Source organism: Talpa europaea (genome assembly GCF_964194135.1).
Source record: "Talpa europaea genome assembly, chromosome: 9".
Classification (NCBI taxonomy): Eukaryota; Metazoa; Chordata; class Mammalia; order Eulipotyphla; family Talpidae; genus Talpa; species Talpa europaea.
Window position 1 is genome coordinate 29250276 of NC_140076.1, and position 21443 is coordinate 29271718.

Below are 21443 nucleotides of genomic sequence, written 5' to 3' on the forward strand. Positions count from 1 at the left end.
AGACACACAATTGTTAAGAAAGCCAGAGTACAAGAAAAGGAATTATAGGCCATAGGAAGGTCCAGATCGGAAACAACTGATGTTGGCACACATCCTAAGAGCCAGCAGGGATCACTTAAGCCAGTAGCAATGGGGACAGAATTTGATATCCAAAGTTCAAGGAGGGAGGACACTCCCCTTGAATCTAGCAAGGAACACAGAGGATGGTATGTTGATCTGTGGCACCTTGTTTTACATCCCTCTGTACCATGACATAGTACTAGTTCACGCCAGAAACCACAGAAGAAGGAAGATACAGAAAAACAGGATGGAGCCACGAAGGCACTGTATTTATCGACCAGGAGACCAAGTTGCCTGAAAGAATAGGGAGCAACAGCATTGCTCTGAGCAGTGCAGAGGTAGAAGCCAGGCATCATGACTACACCTCTAAGAGGGAGATTTGGGCTGGGAAATTGGGTGCTGAGAGTGAGTTCCATTTGCACACATTGAACAGGCAGTGCCTGGCAGAACTAAGAAAGCAGATTTCCAAGAGACCGTGGAAACCTAAGACAGACCTGGGCTAGAGGAGGTATTGCCAAATCTCTTAATAATGCCACACTCTACACTGCTCTGAATATTTTGAATCAATATTTTTGTGACTTTGAATATTTGATAAGATAAATTTTGGTCACAATTCTGAATCTTTGGTCACAATTCCTACTGACCCTGGACACCAGCATCATCAAGTGTGACTTCAGTAACCAAAACAGTGCCCAGGTGAACAGGTCAGTGACTACCAGGGAGCAATCTCATCCCATTCTAGCATTTGCATGCTCCTCCACCTCTTCTTTCCCCAAAGCCCCAAATCCTACCAGAAAGCATTGTTAAACAAGACTGAACTCATGTACTGTGGTCAGCACAATTTTCTGCATCACAGTGATGCAGATTCTGTCATCAGAACTTATGGGTTTTTTTTTAAAAGATTTATTTATGCACACAAGAACTGGGGTACAGGCCAGAGGTGTGGGGCAGGGGTGGGGGGTGAGAGGATTCACCAAAGACAGAGTGGTGAATAGAACAGGCGGACTGACTGAAATACACTGCTGAGAGGAGCAGTGAGCGAGTCAGAAGACGTCTGCTGTGCCATGTGGGTTGCTCCCTGGTCAGGGATCGAACTCATGCTGCAGTGACTGCAGATAGCTTCATAGGTTGCGTCTTAACCCCTTGTGCCACCAGGGAGACCTAGAACTTACGTTTTAATAAATATTGCCTAGTTGTCCATGAGCACACAGGGCTACCTTGAGCTTTGCATTGCCTTCAACTTCCATAAAACAGCCAATGGGCTAAGATGCAACCCCTCGTGCTAGATGCTTCCTCTGTGGTGGCTGAGCAAAATGTGGCATGCCCGTAGTCCTCAAGAAAGAAACTATGACTACATTGAGGCACGGCAGGAACAGAAACCCAAACGCCTAGCTTCCTACCAGAGTCTTGCCACTAGAGCCACCCCCACATCTCTTCAGAGACTGTATCAGTGGCCACTGGACTCACACCCTCACCTTGAGCAGAATCCTCTCAGCGCAGGAAAAGGGGGCTTGCTTCCCTGGCCTGTGTAAGCTCTGCCATCTGCTGGAGAGAAAAGAGAACAGAAACAGGCATGTGGCAAAAAAGCAATGCATTTTGTTTTGCTTGTTTGTTTTTCACTCTGTACTTAACCCCAAATTCTATCTGATAGTTTTTGCTGCAATAAAGCACTCTATTTTGTGAATGAGCTTTTAGAAAGTGTTTGGCCTTAAAGCAAACTGGAATTCTTCCCCCATCCCATGACAGTTAACAGTGTGACACAGCTGATAAACATTAATGTCTTCAACCTATCGGGAAACCAAGAGTCAGGATGTACCTTACAAGAGCCTCAGAAATGCTCGTACTCTTTGATGGAGTCATTGCAGTCCTGGGAACTTGTCCTAAGGGTCAGAGCTTTGGGGAGGTAGTGAAAAGTAGGGTCACCCAAAGGTGATGTCAGAGCACAGAGAGCCAAGGGGAGTAGCCAAGACCAGGCCTTCAGTCACAATCTAGACCAAGCTGGGGCCCCAGCAACTAGGGTGGATCTGTGTGGGTGATCTCTCACTAGTGGCTGTGTGGAAGATGGTTTGGGGTACAGTAAGAGTGAAAACAAGGGCCTCCCTGGTGGCGCAGGGGTTATGTCTCTGCACTATCAAGCTATCACCAGCCACTCCCAACCAGGGAGCTACCCACATGGTGCAGCAGACCTCTCCTGGCTCGGCTGCTGCTCCCCTTGTTACAGGGCAGGGAGTAGGGTCCCCCACACCCCACAAACCTGCCTGCTCTAAATAGGTTCAGCCATCCGTCGCATCAACACAAAACATATGATATGAGACTTTTATGAAAAGAAACTTTAATACAATTAGTAAACAATACAGGAAAGGCAAAGACTATAGTTTCTAAATCAAGCACCCAAAGTTACCCATCCCCTCATGGGTAAAAGTCCATCCAAGCAGGATTGGCCCAGAGCAAGGCCCAAAAGCCTGTCACAAGTCTAAAGCCCCTTTCAGTGGGGACCCACAGAAAAGGATCAGAAACAAACAGACAAGCTGGAAAGAAAAGAGCAAAATCAAAATCAAGACAAAAACCACCATTGTCACCTCCCCACGGGTATGTCACACTGTCCACGACCAAAAGACAAGCACAGTTTCTTCACGTGTCTCTCTGCTGCTCCATGTGCCTCCCCCAGGTCTCCTTCTGGCTCTCCATCCCGCTTCCTTCCTTCCTCCCTCCCTGCTGCAGCTTTTTTTCTCCCTGCTCATCTCCACCCCCCTTGGGTGGGGCAGGAAACCTGGAACCTCCCCCTTTCCTGGGGACCACCCTGCTACACCCTCAGCAGTTTATTTCAGTGGATCCGCCTATTCTGCTCCCCACTCTGTCTCTGGCGAATCTTCTCCCCACACACACACCTCTAGCTTATACCCTAGTTCTTCTAAGCATAAAAAAATAAAAATAAATCTCAAAAAACAAAAGAGTGAGAACAAGGGGAGTGGAAAGGGCTGCCGCAAACCCCTGGGCGAGCTGGAGACCTGGAACACGAATTTGGGATCAGGGAGGGGGCTCTGGCCTGGGTGGATGGTAGGTGGCGCTGCTAACAGGAACAGGGCACTCGGATTGGTGAAAGAGCAGGAATTTCACGCTGGACTGAGGTTCCTATGGAGTTGTTCAGCAGTCATGGGAGGGAATGGAGCAGAAGGTGCTCGTCTGGAAGTTGCTGTCCTGGGAAGTGAGGAAGTGAATGGCATGATGAGGCCCTGCATCAGCATTCAGTGAAGATTTCCTGGGAACCTCCTGTGTTCCAGACCTATGCTGGACACTTGGATAAACAAGAAAGATGGGCCTCTGCCTCCAGAAGTTCAGAGTTCACGGTCTTGCTCGAGAACAATGCCATGAACATTGCGAGCTGTGAGCCTGTGGGCCTGTGGAACCCCTGAGCCGAAAGCCGGTGGGCAGGAGCAGCAACCCTGAGACGATGGCTGTTGTCCTCTTATGTTGAAGCAGAAGGAGCAGGTAAACCATCAGTGCCCTTGGTGGGAGAGGTCTCGGAAGAGTGTTGGAGGTAAAATGGAGGTTATAGGCATTGAAGAACAAGCGGAAGTAATAAAAAGCAGAAATGGCAAATGTTAACCACGCCTCTTAGAGACCTGATGAGACATCGCCACATTCCCAGATGCACCTGTCCACAGGATTGGAAGTGCTGCAATGGCAAAAAAAAAAAAAAAAAAAAGGAAATATCTATTTTGTTTAGCTCCTCATTTTATACACACACACACACACACACACACACACGCACCAGAGAACCTTATTTATACAAGGTAGAATTAACAGTGGATTCTAAAGTTAAAAGCCAGGTTCCAGTGCCACTAATAAGCTGTGTGACCTTGAGCAACTCACCTCCCTCTCTGAACTCTATATTCTCTAGAACATGGGCCCGATTGTACCCTGATAGCATCAGAATCAGGCTGCAATCCTGCATACCGTATAATAGCCCTCAGCCTCCATGTGGAAACCACCACCACCACTGTGTTTGGGTTTCACGTAAACCCCTTCCCAGTCTCTTGCTCCAGTTAGTCAGTTCTTAGGAGATTTGTTCCTCAGCTTCTCCCCAACCCCCTCTCTCCCATTCCTCTCTCTTCACGCTGCACCCTCCCTTCCCTTCCCCTACTTTGTCAGCACCTGTCCTCAGGAGCCCCCACCCATATAGCTCACAGCTAGAACGAGTCAAGAGCCCAGTTATTCATTTGCAAAGTCCATCAAAAGTGTAGGCCTTGAAATGCAGAACAAGCCAGGGCAGCCAGCCCCATAGTGTTGGAGCCTCCAGGAGAACAGCATGTCCTGTACCCCCCAACCATGCAGGGCCCATAGCCTGCCTCCCACTGCAGCTTGACCCATGACCTTGGGCAGATGCCATCTGCCCTTAGGCTTCAGATTCCACAGTGAAATATTAATAAATTGGGCTAAATGATTCTAAGGAATTTTCTAGCTCTGATGTGCCATGATCTTGCATCCAATTAAGTTAATCCTATAATATCAATTATAGACATAAAAAGCTAACATTTATTGTGGCTTGCTGCATGCTAGGCTCTATTCTATGCACTTTATGTGCAAGGCTTCTTTTAATCTTCACACCACTTATTTGACTGCTTTTACTGCTTTGTGAGTTGAGGTGTTTTATCCACAGCCACTCAGGTATAATGTCAGAGCACTGCGGTATCCAAGCTGCCTGACCCAGACCTGGGCCCTTGACCTCTCAGTGGCATCGAATTCTAAGGAAAATTCTCTGGCCCAACTGAGCTTCAGACCTGCACAGTGCCCCCAACTGCCCTGCAGTTCATTCCCTGTAGATGTCCCCCAGGCTCGTAATTCTGATGGAGGACAGAACAGAAAAACTGGAAAGGAGGCCTCACAAGACTAAAACCTGACTCACACAAGGAGATGGGGGTCGAGGGGAATAACATGACCATTAACCCAGCTGTAGAGGTCATGACCCTTAGGCACCAGTGCCTTATCACAAGGCATGAGACCCAAGCAGGATCAGACTGCTATAGGGAATGGAGCACAGGCCTGAGGGTAAAGATATGGAGATTGGGCCCACCGTGGAATCTCTGGTCCCTTTCTAGTTTTGCCTGTTACCCAACATTGGCAACAAGCAGGCCACTCCACGGAGGAGTGACCCCTCCCAAAGAGAAAAGGACTATATCAATGTAGCCTCTGCACAGGCTTGGGGCAGCACGTCCACTGCCCACCTGTGACTATGCAGATGCTTCTTTTCACAGCCTCCTGCCTGCCCACCAGCCTCCTCCTGGTCCCCTGGACAAACTCCAGTCCCACCCTGAGCAAGGTGGATGGTGGTGGAGCCAGGAACACAGCATTGGGTCATGTGGCCTGTGCCTCCACTAAGCAGGTCCTGCAACTTAGGCGCCCTTTTGTGACTCTCACAAAGGTACCATATAGGCTAGCGAAGGGTACTGAGAATACCAGGGGATGGAGACCTGTACATGCCAGGGCTTCTCTTTACTGACCTTCCTCAGGGGAGGCCGCTCTCCTCAAGGCCGCCCACCTGCAACCATGCAGGCCTCTCTTAGCAAACCTGTCCCTTGCCCTTTCCCTAGTAAACCTGTTCTTTAAATATGACGAACGTCTCTGTCTCATGGGAAACATGCCTGGGGAACTCACCGTGCGCCACTGAACCAGGAGCTCTGGTGAAACATTCCCCAGAGTGAACTCAAGAACCTGCAACTCCACAAAGCCCCATCAATTCCACATGCCCAAAATGCATCCTCACCCAACACACACCGCTCTCCATCCCCTGGTATTATCAGTGCCTTTCACTAGCCTATATGGTACCTTTGTGAGAGTCACAAAAGGGCGCCTAGGTTGCAGGACCTGCTTAGTGGAGGCACAGGCCACATGACCCAATGCGGTATTCCTGGCTCCACCACCTTCCACCTTGCTCAGGATGGGGCTGGAGTTTGTCCAGGGGACCAGGATCTCGGGAAACATGGTCCCAGATGTTTTGTCATCCCTTGTCCTCTGGAGTAATGTCCCAGGGCAGAAGCCACTGGGTACTCAGACCATTTCTGGGAGAAAGGGAGGTCTGTGATCAGGAGCAGGATGCCTGAGCCCCCAGGAGCCTGGCCCCTGCCAGTAGTGCACAGAAGCTGAGGTGTGCACAGAGTTGGCCTCCAGGGCCACTGAGGCCCCTGAACCCATGGGAATAATAAAGACAGTGCTGGCACAATGTGGGGGTCCCTAGGGCCTGTGTCATGGGATAGAATGTCCCACCACTTAAGGGTGAAAATCCCAGCCTGAAGTTCACGTTCAAAGACGGCTGACTCAGAAAAAGAAAAAAAAAGAAAAAAGAAAAATACCGGATGGTCTCACTCTGAACAGGAATCTAGAAAACCTAAATAAGGGACCAGGAAAAAGACGAATTATAATAAAGTAAAAATCAAAATCAACAAACAACTATGAACCAGAGACACTCTATGGGGGGTGGGGGGTGGGGAGGGGAGGGATTGGGGTCAAAATCAGGGGGTTGCAATTGTATGGGGAATATAAAAATAAAATTATAAATTAAAAAAAAAAAGACTGCTGACTCTGCCCTTCCTGCAGAGTGTGCAACCACCAGGTGGCAGCCAGGGCCACGGGCAGACAGAGAGACAGCCCCCAGCCCTCCCCAACCTGAGGATGGAGCAGGGCTATTCAGGAGGGCTCATCACTGACCCCAGGACCTTCAACCAGAAACAGAGTGAGTACATGTGTTTGTGAGTTTGTGTGTGTGTCCACATGTATGTCTGTGCCTATGTGGCACTGAGGGGTACGGACAGACACACAGCTGGACAGACTTCAGTCCCCTCCTTCCTTCTCTTCACTACCCCAGGGCTTCCCCACCCTGACCCAGACCTGTCCTGAGTGCCAATGGCACACAGAAGGGAAGTGGCCCCTTCTTTCACTTGAGGAGCTCTGGGCCTGCCCCTGGACACAGGCAAGGTGCGGGGTGCGGCAGAGCTGGCTGGTTAACCCGGAGGAAAGATGTCCCTGACCCGGGGGTGCAGGAGGGGCTTCCCCGAGGACTACCATCTAAGCTAAGCCTGGAGAGCCTGCTGGCCAGTCTCGGGCACCATAACAAAGCACACACCTCTCTCCTCCCAGGAGCCCCACAGGGAAGACATGGCAGAACCAATTTCCCTGGCAAGGAACGGAGCACCTGAAAGGCTAGGTTGTGCCCCTAACAGTGAGGAGCAGAGCTGGAATTTGAACGCACCATGCTCAAGATCTTAGCCACTGTGTGTACTGCCAGGGACTGAAATCTGGAAGCAGAGCTGAGCTAGGGGTGTGGGCCCTGGATCAGATCTAGAGGGGAGGTAGGTGCCTCCCACCCTGCACCCAGAGCAAGTCCTACTGGTTCCAGTAACTCACATGCCAGCCTGGTCCAAGGGGGTGCAGCTCACCCCCAGCCCTGCCCACACTGAGAGACTCCCACCCCCACCTTCCCCTGGTCCTGGGGAGGACACTGCCCAGAGGAAGCAATCTTGAAAATCATCTCAACCACCTGACATCCAGACCTGTAACAGGTGACACTCGAGAGAGAACCCCACAGCCTTCCGCTGAAGTCAACTCCAGACTGGAAGTTCCTCTTCAAATCTAGCTGAAGTAACCAGAGCTGGGCCCTGCTTTCAAGACAGACTTCCTGGGTGGAGCTTTCAGTGCCTGGCTTTGGGTGTAACCTATGATATAACCCTATAAATCCATGTGTTGGGGGGTGCAAACCCTGTTCCAGGAAGCAGAGGAGCAAGAGAGTTCTGTGGCAGTAAGAGAAACTCTGGGCCCTCAGCCACGGCCTGCAACTGGAGCAGAGGGATGAGCCGGAGTTGGGGGGACACAGAGAAGTGAGTCCTATGAGGACAGGGGGCTTTCCTGCCAAAAGCAGAATCAGGGCAGCACAGACCAGTGGGGAGAGCAGGAGGAGCAACAGCTGGAGGTAGGTGGAGAGCGGACAACGCTAGGGAAATGGGACGGTGGGTATGGAGCTCAGGTGGAGGGAGAAGGCGGAGCCGAGACAGAAACAAGAAGAGTAAAACAGAAGCCAAGAGATGTACTCAGGAAGAGACAGAAATTGCGAAACAGAGATCCACAAAGGCTGGGAAAGCCAACGAGGAGCCCAAGTTGGGTGGAAGAGGCCCGACATGGGAAGAAAAGGGTGGGATGGGAACTGGGCTGCGTGAAGGCACACAGGCCATTTGGGGGTTCCTGCCGGCCCAGCCCACCGAGCTGTGGGCGGGGTCCCTCCCCCTCGCCTGTGGCTGGAGAAGCTCAAAATCCCCCTCACCACCCACCCACTCCAGCAGGGAACTCGCCCCCTCAACCCCGCCCCAGCCCAGAGGCTCCCCTCCCCAGGGCCCCCAGCGCCGCCCCCTGGGGACTGGCTGTGTAGCTCCGATAGACAGTGGGGGGGCGCAGCTGGTGCGTTATCAGCCTCCTCCAGGAGCAAGCCTGAGCCACTCAGCGGCTGCCAGTCTGAGATTAGGCCTCTGGAGGGTCATTAAGCACCGCCCTGGCCCAGGCCCAGCCTCCTTTCCCTCCCTCATCTGGCCAGGCTGGCAGGTGGGAAGTAGTGATAAGGATGGGGGCTCCCGCAGTTCTGGGGCACAGAGCTCCATGCCCCCTGGCCCCTGTCAGGGCAGAAACATGGAGGGGGTGGGTACGAAGGTCACGGCTAGCCTGGCACCTGCAAGGACTCCCCGTTCCCAGCATCCTGGCCCTGCCAGCATGAAGGAGGAGACTGAGAATGCCCCTTGACAGGGTGCTGGGGATCCTGCCCAGGCTGGAGGGCAGGATAGCAGCTGCCACAGGCCCCGGCTGTCACCTCACAGGTGAGAGTAGCAGGGCTTCTCGTGCTTAAGGAGACAGAGGCTGGTGACTCTGCCTTGGTCCCTGGCAGGTAAGCGGGAGGGAGAGGGTCGACACCAACACCCACCTCCCCTCAGGTACAACTGCAGGCCGTGGAGGTAGGAATGAATGTAGCTTCAAGCAAGGAGAATTAGATCCAGGCAGCCAAAAGGTCTGGCCCATGAGCTGGAAAGAAAGGAGTGTTGGTGTCTAACAGAGGGCCTCTAAGAACCTGACTCTCCTTCAGTAAGGGAGAAGCTCGGTTGGCTCTGCCCTGTGGCCTAATCAGAGAAGACTTCCTAAAAGAAAAAAGAAAAGTTGGCTTGGCTGAGAAAAAAGAGATATGCAGAGTTTAAGCTGGCAGAGGTGGGTGAGCAGACCCCCATCCATGTGAGCAAAAGCCTAGAGTGGGGATCACAAGAGTGACAACCACAACTCACTGAGCCCAAGCCCAGAGAGGTGAAGCAACTTGCCCTCAGTCACACAGCAGGGCAGCACCCTGCTCAGGGCTAGTCCCTCTGCTGCAGGCTGCACGTTAACCCCAGGAAGGTGAGAAGGCAGAACTCGGGTTTCAGATGAGTCCCCCCCACCAGGGGTATTTGGGTATTTGGAACAGCAAAGGAATGGTCGTGCTGGTGAATGGGGGCCTCGGAGAGGTTAGGAAAAGAGTGTGTGCCTGGAAGAAGAGTCTCCAAGGCTAAGAGGGCTTCCTGGGTGATCCTCCCAAGCCACCATGACATTGCCTTTGGAAGGGGATTGTCACTATTCAGAAAGCAAGGTGGGGCCTCAATGGAAGACCAAGGGCTGCCTCTGAGACCTAGGAGCCCCCAGAAGTATAAAACATTTTTATTTCACAAAAATGTTCACCATTGGAGGAGACATGAGGCAGGACAGGAAGCCCTGAGCTGACCATCCTCTTCAGAAGGCTCCTGTCAATTGAATTGGATGGGGGACCCCCGTCCCCAGGACATCCAAGGGCGACAGCCAAGTCCTATCCTAGACACAATCTGAGCTCTGATCTTGACAGGCACGATTCAAGGGAGGGGAGGGCAGTGTGGGGTCAGAGCATCCCCTTACTGTGGGTTCCTACACCGAGGACGACCTGGGCATGGACACGGGTGCCTGGGTCTAGGCTGGGGATGCCTCAGGCAAATGGAGGTCACATGGGGGTGCTCCGGACCTTGCCCTCCTCCTCTGTGAAGTTCGCATAGGCGTTTTTGTGCTCGGTGGACCTGAAAGAGGGTGGAAGGAGGATGGAACCGCACCTTGACCTTCCCTCCCCCCACCCCACCCCCCCCCGCATACCCCTCCCCCCACCACCTGACAGTCCTGCGCTTGTGAGGGCAATAGTCCTGAGAGGCCCGGGAGAGGCCCCTGATTACATCTGGTCTTGTCACCTCAGACTGGAGGCCTCTCAGTGCCACCTTCCCAAGCTCCTCTGAGCTCCCCCTCTGAACTCCCCTCCCTGCTGAACCCTTTCTCCACACCTCATCCCATCCCATCCAGTATCCCCTTCCCTTCCTGAGTTCCCTTTCTCCCTTGGGTCTCTTCTCCCCTCTGCACCCCTCCTCATGAGTCCCAGTGCACCCACTGAACTCCGCCCTCCTCCTCAGCCCTTTCCCTGGGTTCTCTCTCTGAACTGGAGCGTGCGTCTCATGAAGCCCTGCAGTCCTCACAAAGCCCCCATCATTCACCTGCCGCTCCCTCGCTGATGCTCCTCTCATCACTGAGCCTTTCCTAGGAGTCCCCATCCTTCCCAGCCCTCTCCTGTGGTGCTGGGGAGCCCCAGGCCCCAGGAGCACAGGGTAGTCTGCCCTGGACCAGCACCTCACCTGAAGTTGGCCGCCATGGAGGAGTACCTTCCCTCTGTCCCTGCCAGGATCCCATCTGCCTTGTCTCCAGCCGTCATGACCATGTTCAAAGGCTCCCTGGAAACGGGACACATCAGTGAGACTCCCTGGGCCCCTCCCCATTTCTTCCCCTTCATCACCCTCATTCAACCGGGCCCTGTTTTGGGCTCTGGTTTCACAACTCCCAGGGAAGAGTCTGCGCCTCTCTGTAGCCAAGTACCCCAACAGCAGCCTGGTTCTGGCCCCATTCCGTGGGCCTCACACCTACTCCCTGCTCCATATCGGGAGCCTCCGGTCCCAGCTGGAAATTTGCAAATGACTTAGGGCTTGTGCCAGTGTCTACCAGCCTCCCTCTCTGTTACATTCTGTCCTTAGCTCAGCCCCCAGGGCAGCCCCAGCAGCCTCAGTACCTGCCCCAGGTTTCCACCAGACTTTGGGGGGAGGGGAGCAGAGCAACCAGTCAGCAACCCTTAAAAGCTGAGCTGGAGCCAGTGGGAAAATGGAGCATTTCCAACATTAGCTCCTGGCCTCCTCCTCACTGCTGCAGAGTGGCCACGGGCCTGGCTTCCCAGAACTGCTCTCCCAGGGTCAGGGATCCTTACCACAGCTCGTCTGTCCTTGGGCATCCCACAGGCCCCTCAGATGTAAGATGCCCCAAATTAAACTCAGCAGGTGCCCCCAGCACTGCCTCCTGTGTTCTGTGGCTCCATGAGTGGTCGGTCAGACGCCTGTTCTCCCTCCTGCCTGCCCTCGGCCCCATCCACCAACTTCTGACTCCTAAAGCTCTTAGACATGTCTCCTCCCTCCATCCCCTAGGCCTTCCCAACAGTCCAAACCTTGAACTCAGCCTTCTCACCCGAGACCGGCCCCTACCCCACACAGGCTCCAGGGGCAGCCAGACTGCTTCTGCTAAGGCACCATATCCTCCCAAGCCCAGCTTACAAACATTTCAATGAATTCCTCTTGAATTAAAGATAAAATCCAAAGTTCAGGGCATTGGGGTACGAGGGCTGCTTGGCCTGGATGCTGCCGCCATCATCTGCCTATCACAGGCCTCCCCACCCCTCTCTTGAACCATGGACCAGGCCACCTGCATGAGAGTGGGGCAGATGAAGCCTGGCCTTGGGACTGTGCAGCCGCCTGATGCCCCTGGGGGCCCACCTAACTCAGAATCCCCGAGCCTTTCCTCCCTCACTGCTCTTCCCATGCCACTTTCTGCTGTGACTGCTCCCCCCCAACCCTCAGGCTTCAGCATAAATGTACAGATGGAAGCCTGAGAGCCCCCAGGCCAGGCTAGCTTCGGGCTGTGTGCTGCAGTCTTCAGCACCAGTACTTGGCACCGCTCGGTCCATGGCTTTCTTCTCCTCCGGGAGGCTAGGAGCACAAGAGTATGTCTATCCCATCGCCACTCTATTCCCCCAGCAGGTGGCACAGCAGCTGACCCTCAAAAAGGACAGAATATGCTATGTCAGAGGTTCCCACAGCCCCAAAGACCAGGCCGCTATCCCAACTATAAAGATGCGAATTTAAGACTCTAAGAGAAGACTTTCCCCCAAGGTCCCATGCATGAGCACCAGAGTGGCGGGCCTGAGCCTGGGCCTCAGTGCTCCTTCCACACAGTAAGAGGCTGGGCTAGGGCTGCGGCAGAGGTCCTGGGGCCTGCCCTGCCGCCCCTGGTCCCAGGGCCTGGGACACTCACGGCTTTTCCTGGCACCAGAAGCGGTTGACAGCAAAGGCGATTGCAACGAGGACCAGGAACACAGCCACGGCGATAAGGCCCTGCATCCAGGGCTGCAAATTCCCCAGGCCTAGAAAGAGATAGAGGGGCTGCAGCAGGCCCAGCCACAGTGGGGCTGAGAGTGCAGAGCAGGGAAGGGAGCAGCCCCAGTCTGGGGTCTGTATTAGAGGTGATCAGCCGGCTGCCCAGACCAGAAGAAACTTTCTGGGGTAGCAAGAGGTGGGAAGGAGGATCCATCTGACACTCCTTTGCTGAGCTTAAGAAAGGGATGACTTGGAGGAAGGAAGAGAGGAAAGCAAAGAAGAAATGAGGAGCCAAGTTTAGCCCAGACCTCAGAGTGCTGTGTCTGAGATCCCGGCAGCCCAGGGCCTCCCTCCCCAGCATGGTCATGTGCTGGGGCCCAGGAACCAAAGGGCAGCCGACAGCCAGCCTGAGTCCTGGGAATGGAGCTGACAAACACCCCACATACACACACCTCCTCCCAGATCTCAGCAGCTAGGGCAGCACAAAGCTGGCAGAACCCCGCCTGGCATCTGGAAGATCCTGTTCTGTAAGAGATTTCTCTGGTGCTGGGCAGAGCACAGGGGTGTGGGACTGCACAACTGCTCAGCTATAGCTGCCAGGGGTGCCCAAGGGGGCTGGGACAGAAAGTCTTTGAAAAAGCAAGGAAGAGGAAGGAACTCTTGGTCTTGGGGGCCCAGGAAAGAGGCTTCAAAATCTGAGGCCCTTTTCACCCCTCCAGCTCGGTGGCCAGGAAACTAGGCTTCTCCATGCTCCTTCTCTGCCTCTGGCCCTCCACATGGCCTCTAGCTCTCAGGGCTTCCCAGAGGTCTGTTATTACTCACTGGCAGCCCCAAAGGTCTCCCCTAGGCCCCCAACACCACTGTGCTCCGTGAGCCTGAAGGAACTCAGCCCTGAAGAGGACAGACACACAGCAGTAGAGGCCTGAGAGAGAACGGAAGCCTCAAGAGCCTCTGGGTCCTGCCTCAAGGCAAAACCCCTGCATTCCTAATGCTGGAGGGGAGCCAGGCTGGACATCAAAAACCTCACTCTGCCTCACTCCCACTCAAAAGTCCTTCCTGTGTCTGCCCTAAAGCTCTCCTGCTGCAGGGCAGGCACTGCCCTTCTCTAGGCTGTCTGAGTCTGGAACCTCTTAGGGAGGAAGGTGGGACCCCAGGAACTCACAGGCAGACTGAGTTTATCCCCCCGGGTATCAGAAGTATAACAGTGTGATTGCCCCAAGTTCCACACATGCCAAAGAGCGGTATTTGGAACTTTATGGCTCCAAGAACAATGTTTTTTTTTTCCCCCAGGAACAATGGTTCAGACTCATTGTTTCCTCAGAGCAGTAGCTGCTCAAGGACTGGGAGAGAGGGCTTAAGCCCCGGAAGGACCCTCCCTGCTTCCTCCAGACACTCTACACTCCCCCACTCCTCTGCAGCTCTGGGGTGAACCCCTAGCGCCAGGGGCAGAGCCTCAGGCAGGGAAGAGGTGAGCGGAGCCCTGGCCCTTCTTGCTCTGCTGCATGACCCATGCAAGTTGTTCAACCCTCTGATCTTCACTTCCCAAAGGGTTTCCAAGAACTGGGAGAAGGTTGAAGCAGGTATGCTTGAGCGCTCAGAGCACCTGCAGAGGTGGCATGTCTGGAAGCACCTTTGCCGGCACCTCTGGACCTAAATCGCACCTGCAAAGTCTCCAGACTTAGGCTGCAGAGGCGGGTTGCGATGCGGGGCAGGCGCCAGATCCTGAGGTGTGGTGCTTCGCTGGTGCAGAGCCTGCTACGCCCTGACCTGACAGCCGCCGTGGGAGGGGTGCAGGGCGGGTTTATGGTCTTCATTTTATGGATGAGAAAATTGAGTGTCAGTGAGGGACAGTGATTTGCTCAAGGTCACAGCAAGATAGAAAAAGTGCTGGCCAAAGAGCTCGGGCAGCCCAGTGGGGGCTGCACTGGGGCACTGGCCCTCACCCAAACCTAGGGAGCTGACACCAAACCATGGACGAACCTCTGACAGCACTGCTGTTCCCCTGCGTCAAGCCTGCTATTGAGGGGTGGTCGGGGCCCACGCCCACCCTCCGTAGAGTCCCTGACCCACATCTTCAGGCCCAGCCACCTCCAGGGCAAGTCCTGCTCTGAGAGCTTGAATGTCAACTCCTCTCCCAAGTCCAAGACCCAACCTCTTCCCTGCTGCCCACGCTTCTCACTTGAGGAAAGCAAGTCACAGACAGCAGCCTGGCCCTGAGGTCTCTGCCTTTAGAGGCTCCTCCTGTCTGCCCATTCCCTGCTTCTCCCACCCCAAACTATGGTATCAGGGATAGTGAGAGAGGCCAGAATACCACCCCTGGGTCTGCAGGCCCCAGCCTGCCCAGCCCTCTCCTCACCACAGCCACCGGGGCTAGCCCTGCCTGTGCTACCTTGTTGACAGCTGGCAGGTGGCACTGTCACCAGCAGGCTCAGAATGACCAGACGGAGGGTCGACATGGCTGCGGGGCGCTCCTGGGTCTTCCCTCTGGTGGCTGGGATCTGGGCTCCTGAAGCTGCTGTGGGGTCTGTCAGTGTGCGCCTGAGAGCAGCCCAGCTCAGTCCAGCCCTGGAAGAGAGGAGGTTGCGAGGAAGAAGGCAAGGGAGGAAGGAGGGGGAAGGTGGAGAGAAACTGCCCTCCCTCCCATGGTAATGAGCTGCCAGGCCTGGCCTCCCCTGGCTGGTGGCCAGCCCACAGGTCATCTTTCAGAGGCAGGCTAAGGAAGTGGAAAGAGAACAGGGAGATGCAGTGAGGGCGTGAGGGCAGGCCTCACCTCCAAACCTCAGCCTCCCAGGGGTTTCTGTGTCAACTCCCATTCCAGGCAGTTGGGGCTGGGAAAAGGAGTGACACATTATTGCTCCTGCCTTGACTGAGTCTGGTGGGAGGAGCCTCTTGGAAGGCAAATAATGGAGTTAAGAAATTTGCCGGTGTGGGGAAAACCCCAGATGCTCAGGAAGGTCAAATCTTCCTCCCCCTCACCCTGAGCCTGCCCTGTTTCCTTCTCTCCTCACCTGTTCTACTCAGGCAAATCAGACCCAGGGCCTCAGACCTGGGAAACAGCCCTGGCTTCTAGCCTTCTATCCTTTGGGTAGGGGCATTTCCAACCAAAGATGGGATGTCTCCAAGGGGTACTTGCCTTGATGTTGAGAGAAGCCTCCCCTACCTGTTCTCCCTTCCTGCCCCAACTTGGTGTCATAGCTCTCTAAATCCACCTACTCCTTGGAGATAACAACAAGGCCTGAGTGTCCCAGTCCCCAGCCATCCCTATCGAGCCCTGCTGACTTGAGTCCAGGTCAACTCTCCCTCTTGGCCCCAGATATGGTCCCTGGAGACTAGCCTAGTTCCTGGGCTTAGTCAGAGGCCTGTACACAAAGCTTCTGATCACCACCCATCACAGGCAGAAAGCGGATGAACAGAACCAGGCTGTGGAGGGCAAAGGAAGGACACCCCTGAAAGGCAAGGTCCAACCTGGTGCCGTTAACCCCTAGGATCACATGCAGTCCCCTGGGCCCTCCACTCTAGGCACTGAGAATGTCCCAGGCACCTCTTTTTGCTGGTGATGCTGGCTTTTCATGCCCCCTACCCCCACGACTATGGGAGGCCAGAGATGCCGAGTCTGCCTCCTTCAAAGGCACCAAGAAAGGAGCCAGCAGACCAGGGGCCTTTAAAGGATCAGAGGTGGGTGGTCCCCAGAAGCCTGAACAGGAAACCCCTCAACAACCTCCCTGCCCAAGGGCCTCCCGGGCGGGCAACAGCACTTTCTATTGCAGGATGGTTCAGACAGTTTTGTCCCTGCTCCCTCTATGTGTCAAGTGTGTGTGCATATGGGTATGGGGGGAGGGGGGTGGTGTCCGGCATTTCCATCCAAAGATGGCACTTCTCCAAGGGGAACTTGCTGTTCAGTTGAGGGATGCCTCCCCTACCTGTTCTCCCTCCCTGTCCCAACTTGGTGTCCTCAGAATCTTCTGGCACAATGTTTGGCTAGAGTAGGCACTTTGTGTGTTAATGAACAGCCAGGGAATCACTGATTGGAATGCATGGAATGGGGTTGGATTTAACAAACATCCACTTATGCCCTCTTGGAGGGCTTTAAGCAACGGAATCACATGGTCAGATTTGCATTTGAGAAAACCCCTCTGGACACTGAGCAGAGAATGAAAGGGGAATTCAAAGACTAGAGAACAAAAGCAAACATAAACAATGGGACGACATCAAACTAAAAGCATCTGCAAGGGAAAGAAACCATCAGGAAAACAAAAAGGCAACCTACTGAATAAAAGAAGTTACTTGAAAATCACAGCTCCAGTGAGAGGTTAATAGTTAAATACATTAGAAACTCTAAAACTTAAAGACAGCAACAAAAACAATCTGATTAAAAAATGAGCAGAGAATCTGAATAGATGCTTCCCCAAAGAAGACATGCAGATGGCAACAGGCTCACAAACAAGTGTTCCTCATCTCTTATTATTAGGGAAATGCAAATCAAAACCACAACGAGGTACTACCGCACACCTGTGAGAATGTCTGTTATCAAAAGACCAGAAACAACAAGTGTAGGGGAGGATGAGGAGAGAGAGACCCTGTACACTGTTGGTAGGACTATAAACTGGTGCAACATGCAGGTCCTCAAAATGTTAAGAAAAGAAATACCATAAGATGGGGCCTCCCCTGGTGGCGCAGCAGTTGAGCGCTGGGCTGCGAAGCTGCCCTGCAGCCTCTGCAGCACTGGTTTGATCCCCGGCCGCCAGCGAGGGTCCCACATGGCGCACAGACCTCTCCTGCTGCTGCCCGCTGCTCCCCTCAGCAGTGTACTTCGGTCCTTCTGCCTGCTCTGCTCCCAGCTCTGGCTCTGGTGAATTCTTTCACCCTCCCACGCTTCTGACTATACCCAGTGCTTGTATAAATAAATAAATAAATCTTTAAAAAAAAAAAAGAAAGAAATACCATAAGATGAGCTATTCCGCTCTGCATACTTATCCAAAGCACACAAAAACACTAATGCAAAAATACATTGGGACCTCCCTCGTGGTGAAGAGGTTAAAGACAGCACTATCAAGCTATGGACAGCCACAGCAGCACGAGTTCGATCCCCAGCCAGGGAGCTAACCCACATGGTGCAGTAGACCTCTCCTGTCTCACCCACTGCTCCCCTCAGCAGTGTATTTCGGTAGATCTGCCTGTTCTGCTCCCCACTCTGTCTCTGGTGAATCCTCTCCACCCCCCCCCCAGCACTTTTGGCCTGCACCCCAGCTCTTGTATGCATAAATAATTCTTTAAAAAATATGCATTCACCCCAAGTTCACTGCAGCATTGACAATAACCAAGATATGAAAACAACCCAAGTATCCATGAGCAGATGAGTAAATAAAGAAGACGTGGTCCCTATACTCAGTGGCAGGTATATATTTTTTAAAAAATGAAATCGAGCCATTTGCAACAACACGGTTGGAACTAGGGGGCATTGTGATAAGTGAAATACGACAAAGAGAAATGCCGATGATTTTACTCATAAGTGAGACAAACAAAGCACATGAACAAACAAAACAGAGCAAAGCAAACTCACAGGTACAGAGCAGACAGGAGATCCCAGGAGGGAAGGAGACATGGGCGGGTGAGACAAGGGAAGGGTCAACTGTGTGGCGGTGGCTGGAAATGGCTGGAAATGGCTTTTGGCAGGGAGCATGAGGTCGAGGTCCTGTTTACAGATGCCGAATTACACATCTGATGCTGATGTAATGTTGCAAACCAATGTTACCTCAATAGAAATAATGTAAAAAAAATTCTAAAAACAAGACTGGAGAGAGACTCAGGAGAGTGACACCCCAGGAGCTGCTGCAGCAGCCACACAACCCAGCTGTGGCCTGGAACGAGGGAGTGGCCGTGGGAATGGCCTTGGGCCCTGTTAGGAGGTAACAGAGACAGGACTTGGTGGCTGGAACACAGTGACCAGCGGCCAGTGGTAGAGAGACAGGCAGGCGCCGACTAGGGGTTCTGCCTCCGGTCACTGGGGGTTAGTTGGTAGTTTTGGGAGATGGTGATGAGTGACAGGCTTAGATATATTGTGCCTGGGTATTTGGTGTTCTTGGGGTGCCTGGGGACCACCAGATGGAAATGTCCAGCAGGCAGTGGGAGCTGGGTCTGGAGTGTATGATCTCCCCTGGGTGTGGGGTGGGGTGGCAAGAGGAGAGTAGGGAAAAAAGGGAAGCTGGAGAGACCAGCTTGGTCCCAACAAGGAAGGATCTTTCCAAAGAAGAGTCCAGATGGAGGCGGAGGAAAAAACTTCAAAAGACCTGGTTGTCCCAGTAACCCAGGAAAGAGTAATCCAAGAAAGGATGCACAGGGAAATCACAGTTGTGACCCCCACACACACAGCCAGTGGCCCCAAGAGCAGCCCAGCCTCTCCCAACAGTCCCGAGTCACAGGTTCTGCCACCCTCAGCCAAGGATCTCTCCCCTTACCCAAAGATCCTGGGGAAGGACAAGGACTCCCTGGGCTCTGCTGGGGGTAGTGAGGGAGGAGTGGTGAGCAGGAAGGACATCAGGTGACCAGCAGGAGGAAAACACACCTCCCAGGTCAAAGTCCCAAGCTTTAGAGCAAAACAAGTTGTTCCGGAAAAGGGGGTGTGGGTGGACACTTGGCTTTGAGGCTGGACCCTGCTCCCTGGGTGTCCTCATCCAGCTGAGGGGGTCATCTCCTCAGCTGTATGGACATAGCCCTGGGTTCCCATGGAACCAAGTTGGTCTGGCTTGGGCCCAAGATTGAGACACAGGCCTCAGCTTCCCCGCAGGGCTAAACCCTGTGTCCTCATCCATGAGCAACTCTTCCATCAACACTCAATTCCTCCTTCCTGTTCCCAGCCAAATTCTGCCATCCTAAATCATCAGGCCCCTTGGGCAGGTCTCCATCTAGTCAGATACCATGGGGATAAGCATCCGGAAAAGTCAATCCCTTCTCCCCACTCCATCTCACCTGCCATTCAAGTTATTGCCAGCAGGTGGCAGCGCAAAGTCCAGGCTGATTGAGATGGGCAAAGAAACCAATCTGCAGTCGAAGATTCTGCAACTTCTGTTCCCTCCAGCCCCCCACTTCTATCTTCTCCCAGGGGTGGCTTGAAGAAAGAGGGGAACATTGACACGGTAAACAGACATGCTCACAGGGATGCTGGAACAGTGTCCATGGCATGCTCAGAGCTGTGATGTAGGAAAGTGTGGAAAACTGGATTGTTAAAGAGGGCATCTCGGAGGAAGTGATTCTAGGGGGGAAAATAGCATAACTGTTGGGTTGAGCAGAAAGACAGCTCAGGGAAGGCATCCAACCTGAGGAAAAACAAGGAGACACATTCAAGAAGGGTGTTTAGAGCAGACAAAAACTTTTCCACTGATTCTTCTAATATTCCATCTTCTTGATGTGTTTATTTGCTGTAAACCCGAGAATTCCTGTAGAGCTTGTTCTATTCACTTAGAAAGATCCTGCTTAAACCCTTCAAGGATCTCCAAAAGCTCTTCCGATGGCATGCAAATTCTAAGTGTGGTTTGATGACCTAACAGCATGTGACATGACAACCTCATCTGGCCCCAGGCCCCTCACAGCTCTTCCCCTCCAGTTCACCTGAAGGACTCTAACCCATCCTCCCAGTGTTGCCTTAAATGTCACTATTTCCAAGGGGCCATCTTTGACCTCCCTTCACTCCCTATCCGACGTCACCCCTTCTGTAAATCTCCCCCTCTCCATAGCCACTGTCAAAAATTGCAATTACATATTTATTGTTTTCTTATTTACTGTCTCCCTGGAAGAAAAGTATTATCTCCCAGTCACCCCCAACACCGAGTGTTGAGCACACACTCAACAAATACTTTATGAAAGTAAGTTTCAGTATATTCAGTGCTTATCTCTGGCCTGGCAGGGAGCAGAAGCTCAGAGAATGATTGCTGAATGAAAGAAGTGTTGAAGCTCTAGTCGTCTTACCCTCTAGCCGTGCAGGCAGAGCAGAGCTTAGGCTGATCCATCTCTGTGTGTGGTCGCTGAGAAAAGTTAGAGCTCCCCAGCCCTGGGATGGGAGTGAGCTCCCCATCCCGAGAGAGGTGTGAGCAGAGGCCAAGAACCAACCAATACGTTGTTCACAGAGGGGCACTCGCTTCCAGTCCCAGAAGTCTGTGATTCTATGACTGTTACCGACTATGATAGATTCACGTTATTTTACTCAGGTTCTGAGGGAATGGACCAGTCAGGACTGTGGTGCGCCTCTCACTGCCCGAATTCAGCATTTCATTCACCTGGCTCCCCTTCATTTATTCCTTCACAGGGGTCCATTGCAGAACCCAGGGGTTCATGAACTCCACTAACCTCTGAATTTCATTAATCTCTAATTGAAATGTACCATTTTCTTCCTTTAGAAATGCAGGCAACAAAACATAGTCCCTCTGTGATAGTTTCATACCACCATACAGTTTGGGCAGGTGTTTGGATTTATCATTTATACTCATCACTATAGACATTGGATAGTCATTGGACCTTCCCTCATTGATTTTATTATTTAATACATTATAAAGACATACATCAATTGCTGTTGTACTAACTTACACTTTAACTATGTTGATAATTATATTTCAGTGTAGTTGGTTGCCTGTGTACTGCTAACCATTTTCTTTTATTCATTTGAAAACATTCCTTGGAGATGGGTTTCATAGGCATCACCAGACAGTGCCAGGCTTCCTTGGCACAAAACAGATTAAGAAGAGGAGCCTAGGGAGGTTTGCTCAAAGCCTGCCAAGTTATCTCAAGGTCAGACCCCCCAAAAGAGTGGCATTCTCTGGACAGGGGCTTTCTGGGGCTCAGAGCTGGGGACAACAGTCAGATTGAATAGGTGTTCATCCCTATGGGGGGGGGCAATGCAAGGAGCTGGAA

The 21443-nt window shown here is 52.9% G+C and overlaps 1 protein-coding gene across 1 annotated transcript; it reads right to left on the reverse strand.

Moving 5' to 3' along the window:
* Nucleotides 1-10090: 10090 nt before the first annotated feature.
* Nucleotides 10091-14998, reverse strand: PDZK1IP1 (PDZK1 interacting protein 1; the record flags this gene model as incomplete). The annotated part of the gene is made up of 4 exons (XM_084243320.1): nt 10091-10163; nt 10764-10859; nt 12481-12589; nt 14932-14998. The coding sequence occupies 4 exons, from the start codon at nt 14996-14998 to the stop codon at nt 10091-10093; spliced, it is 345 nt and encodes a 114-aa protein (XP_084099446.1).
* Between the last annotated feature and the right edge of the window lie 6445 nt (nt 14999-21443).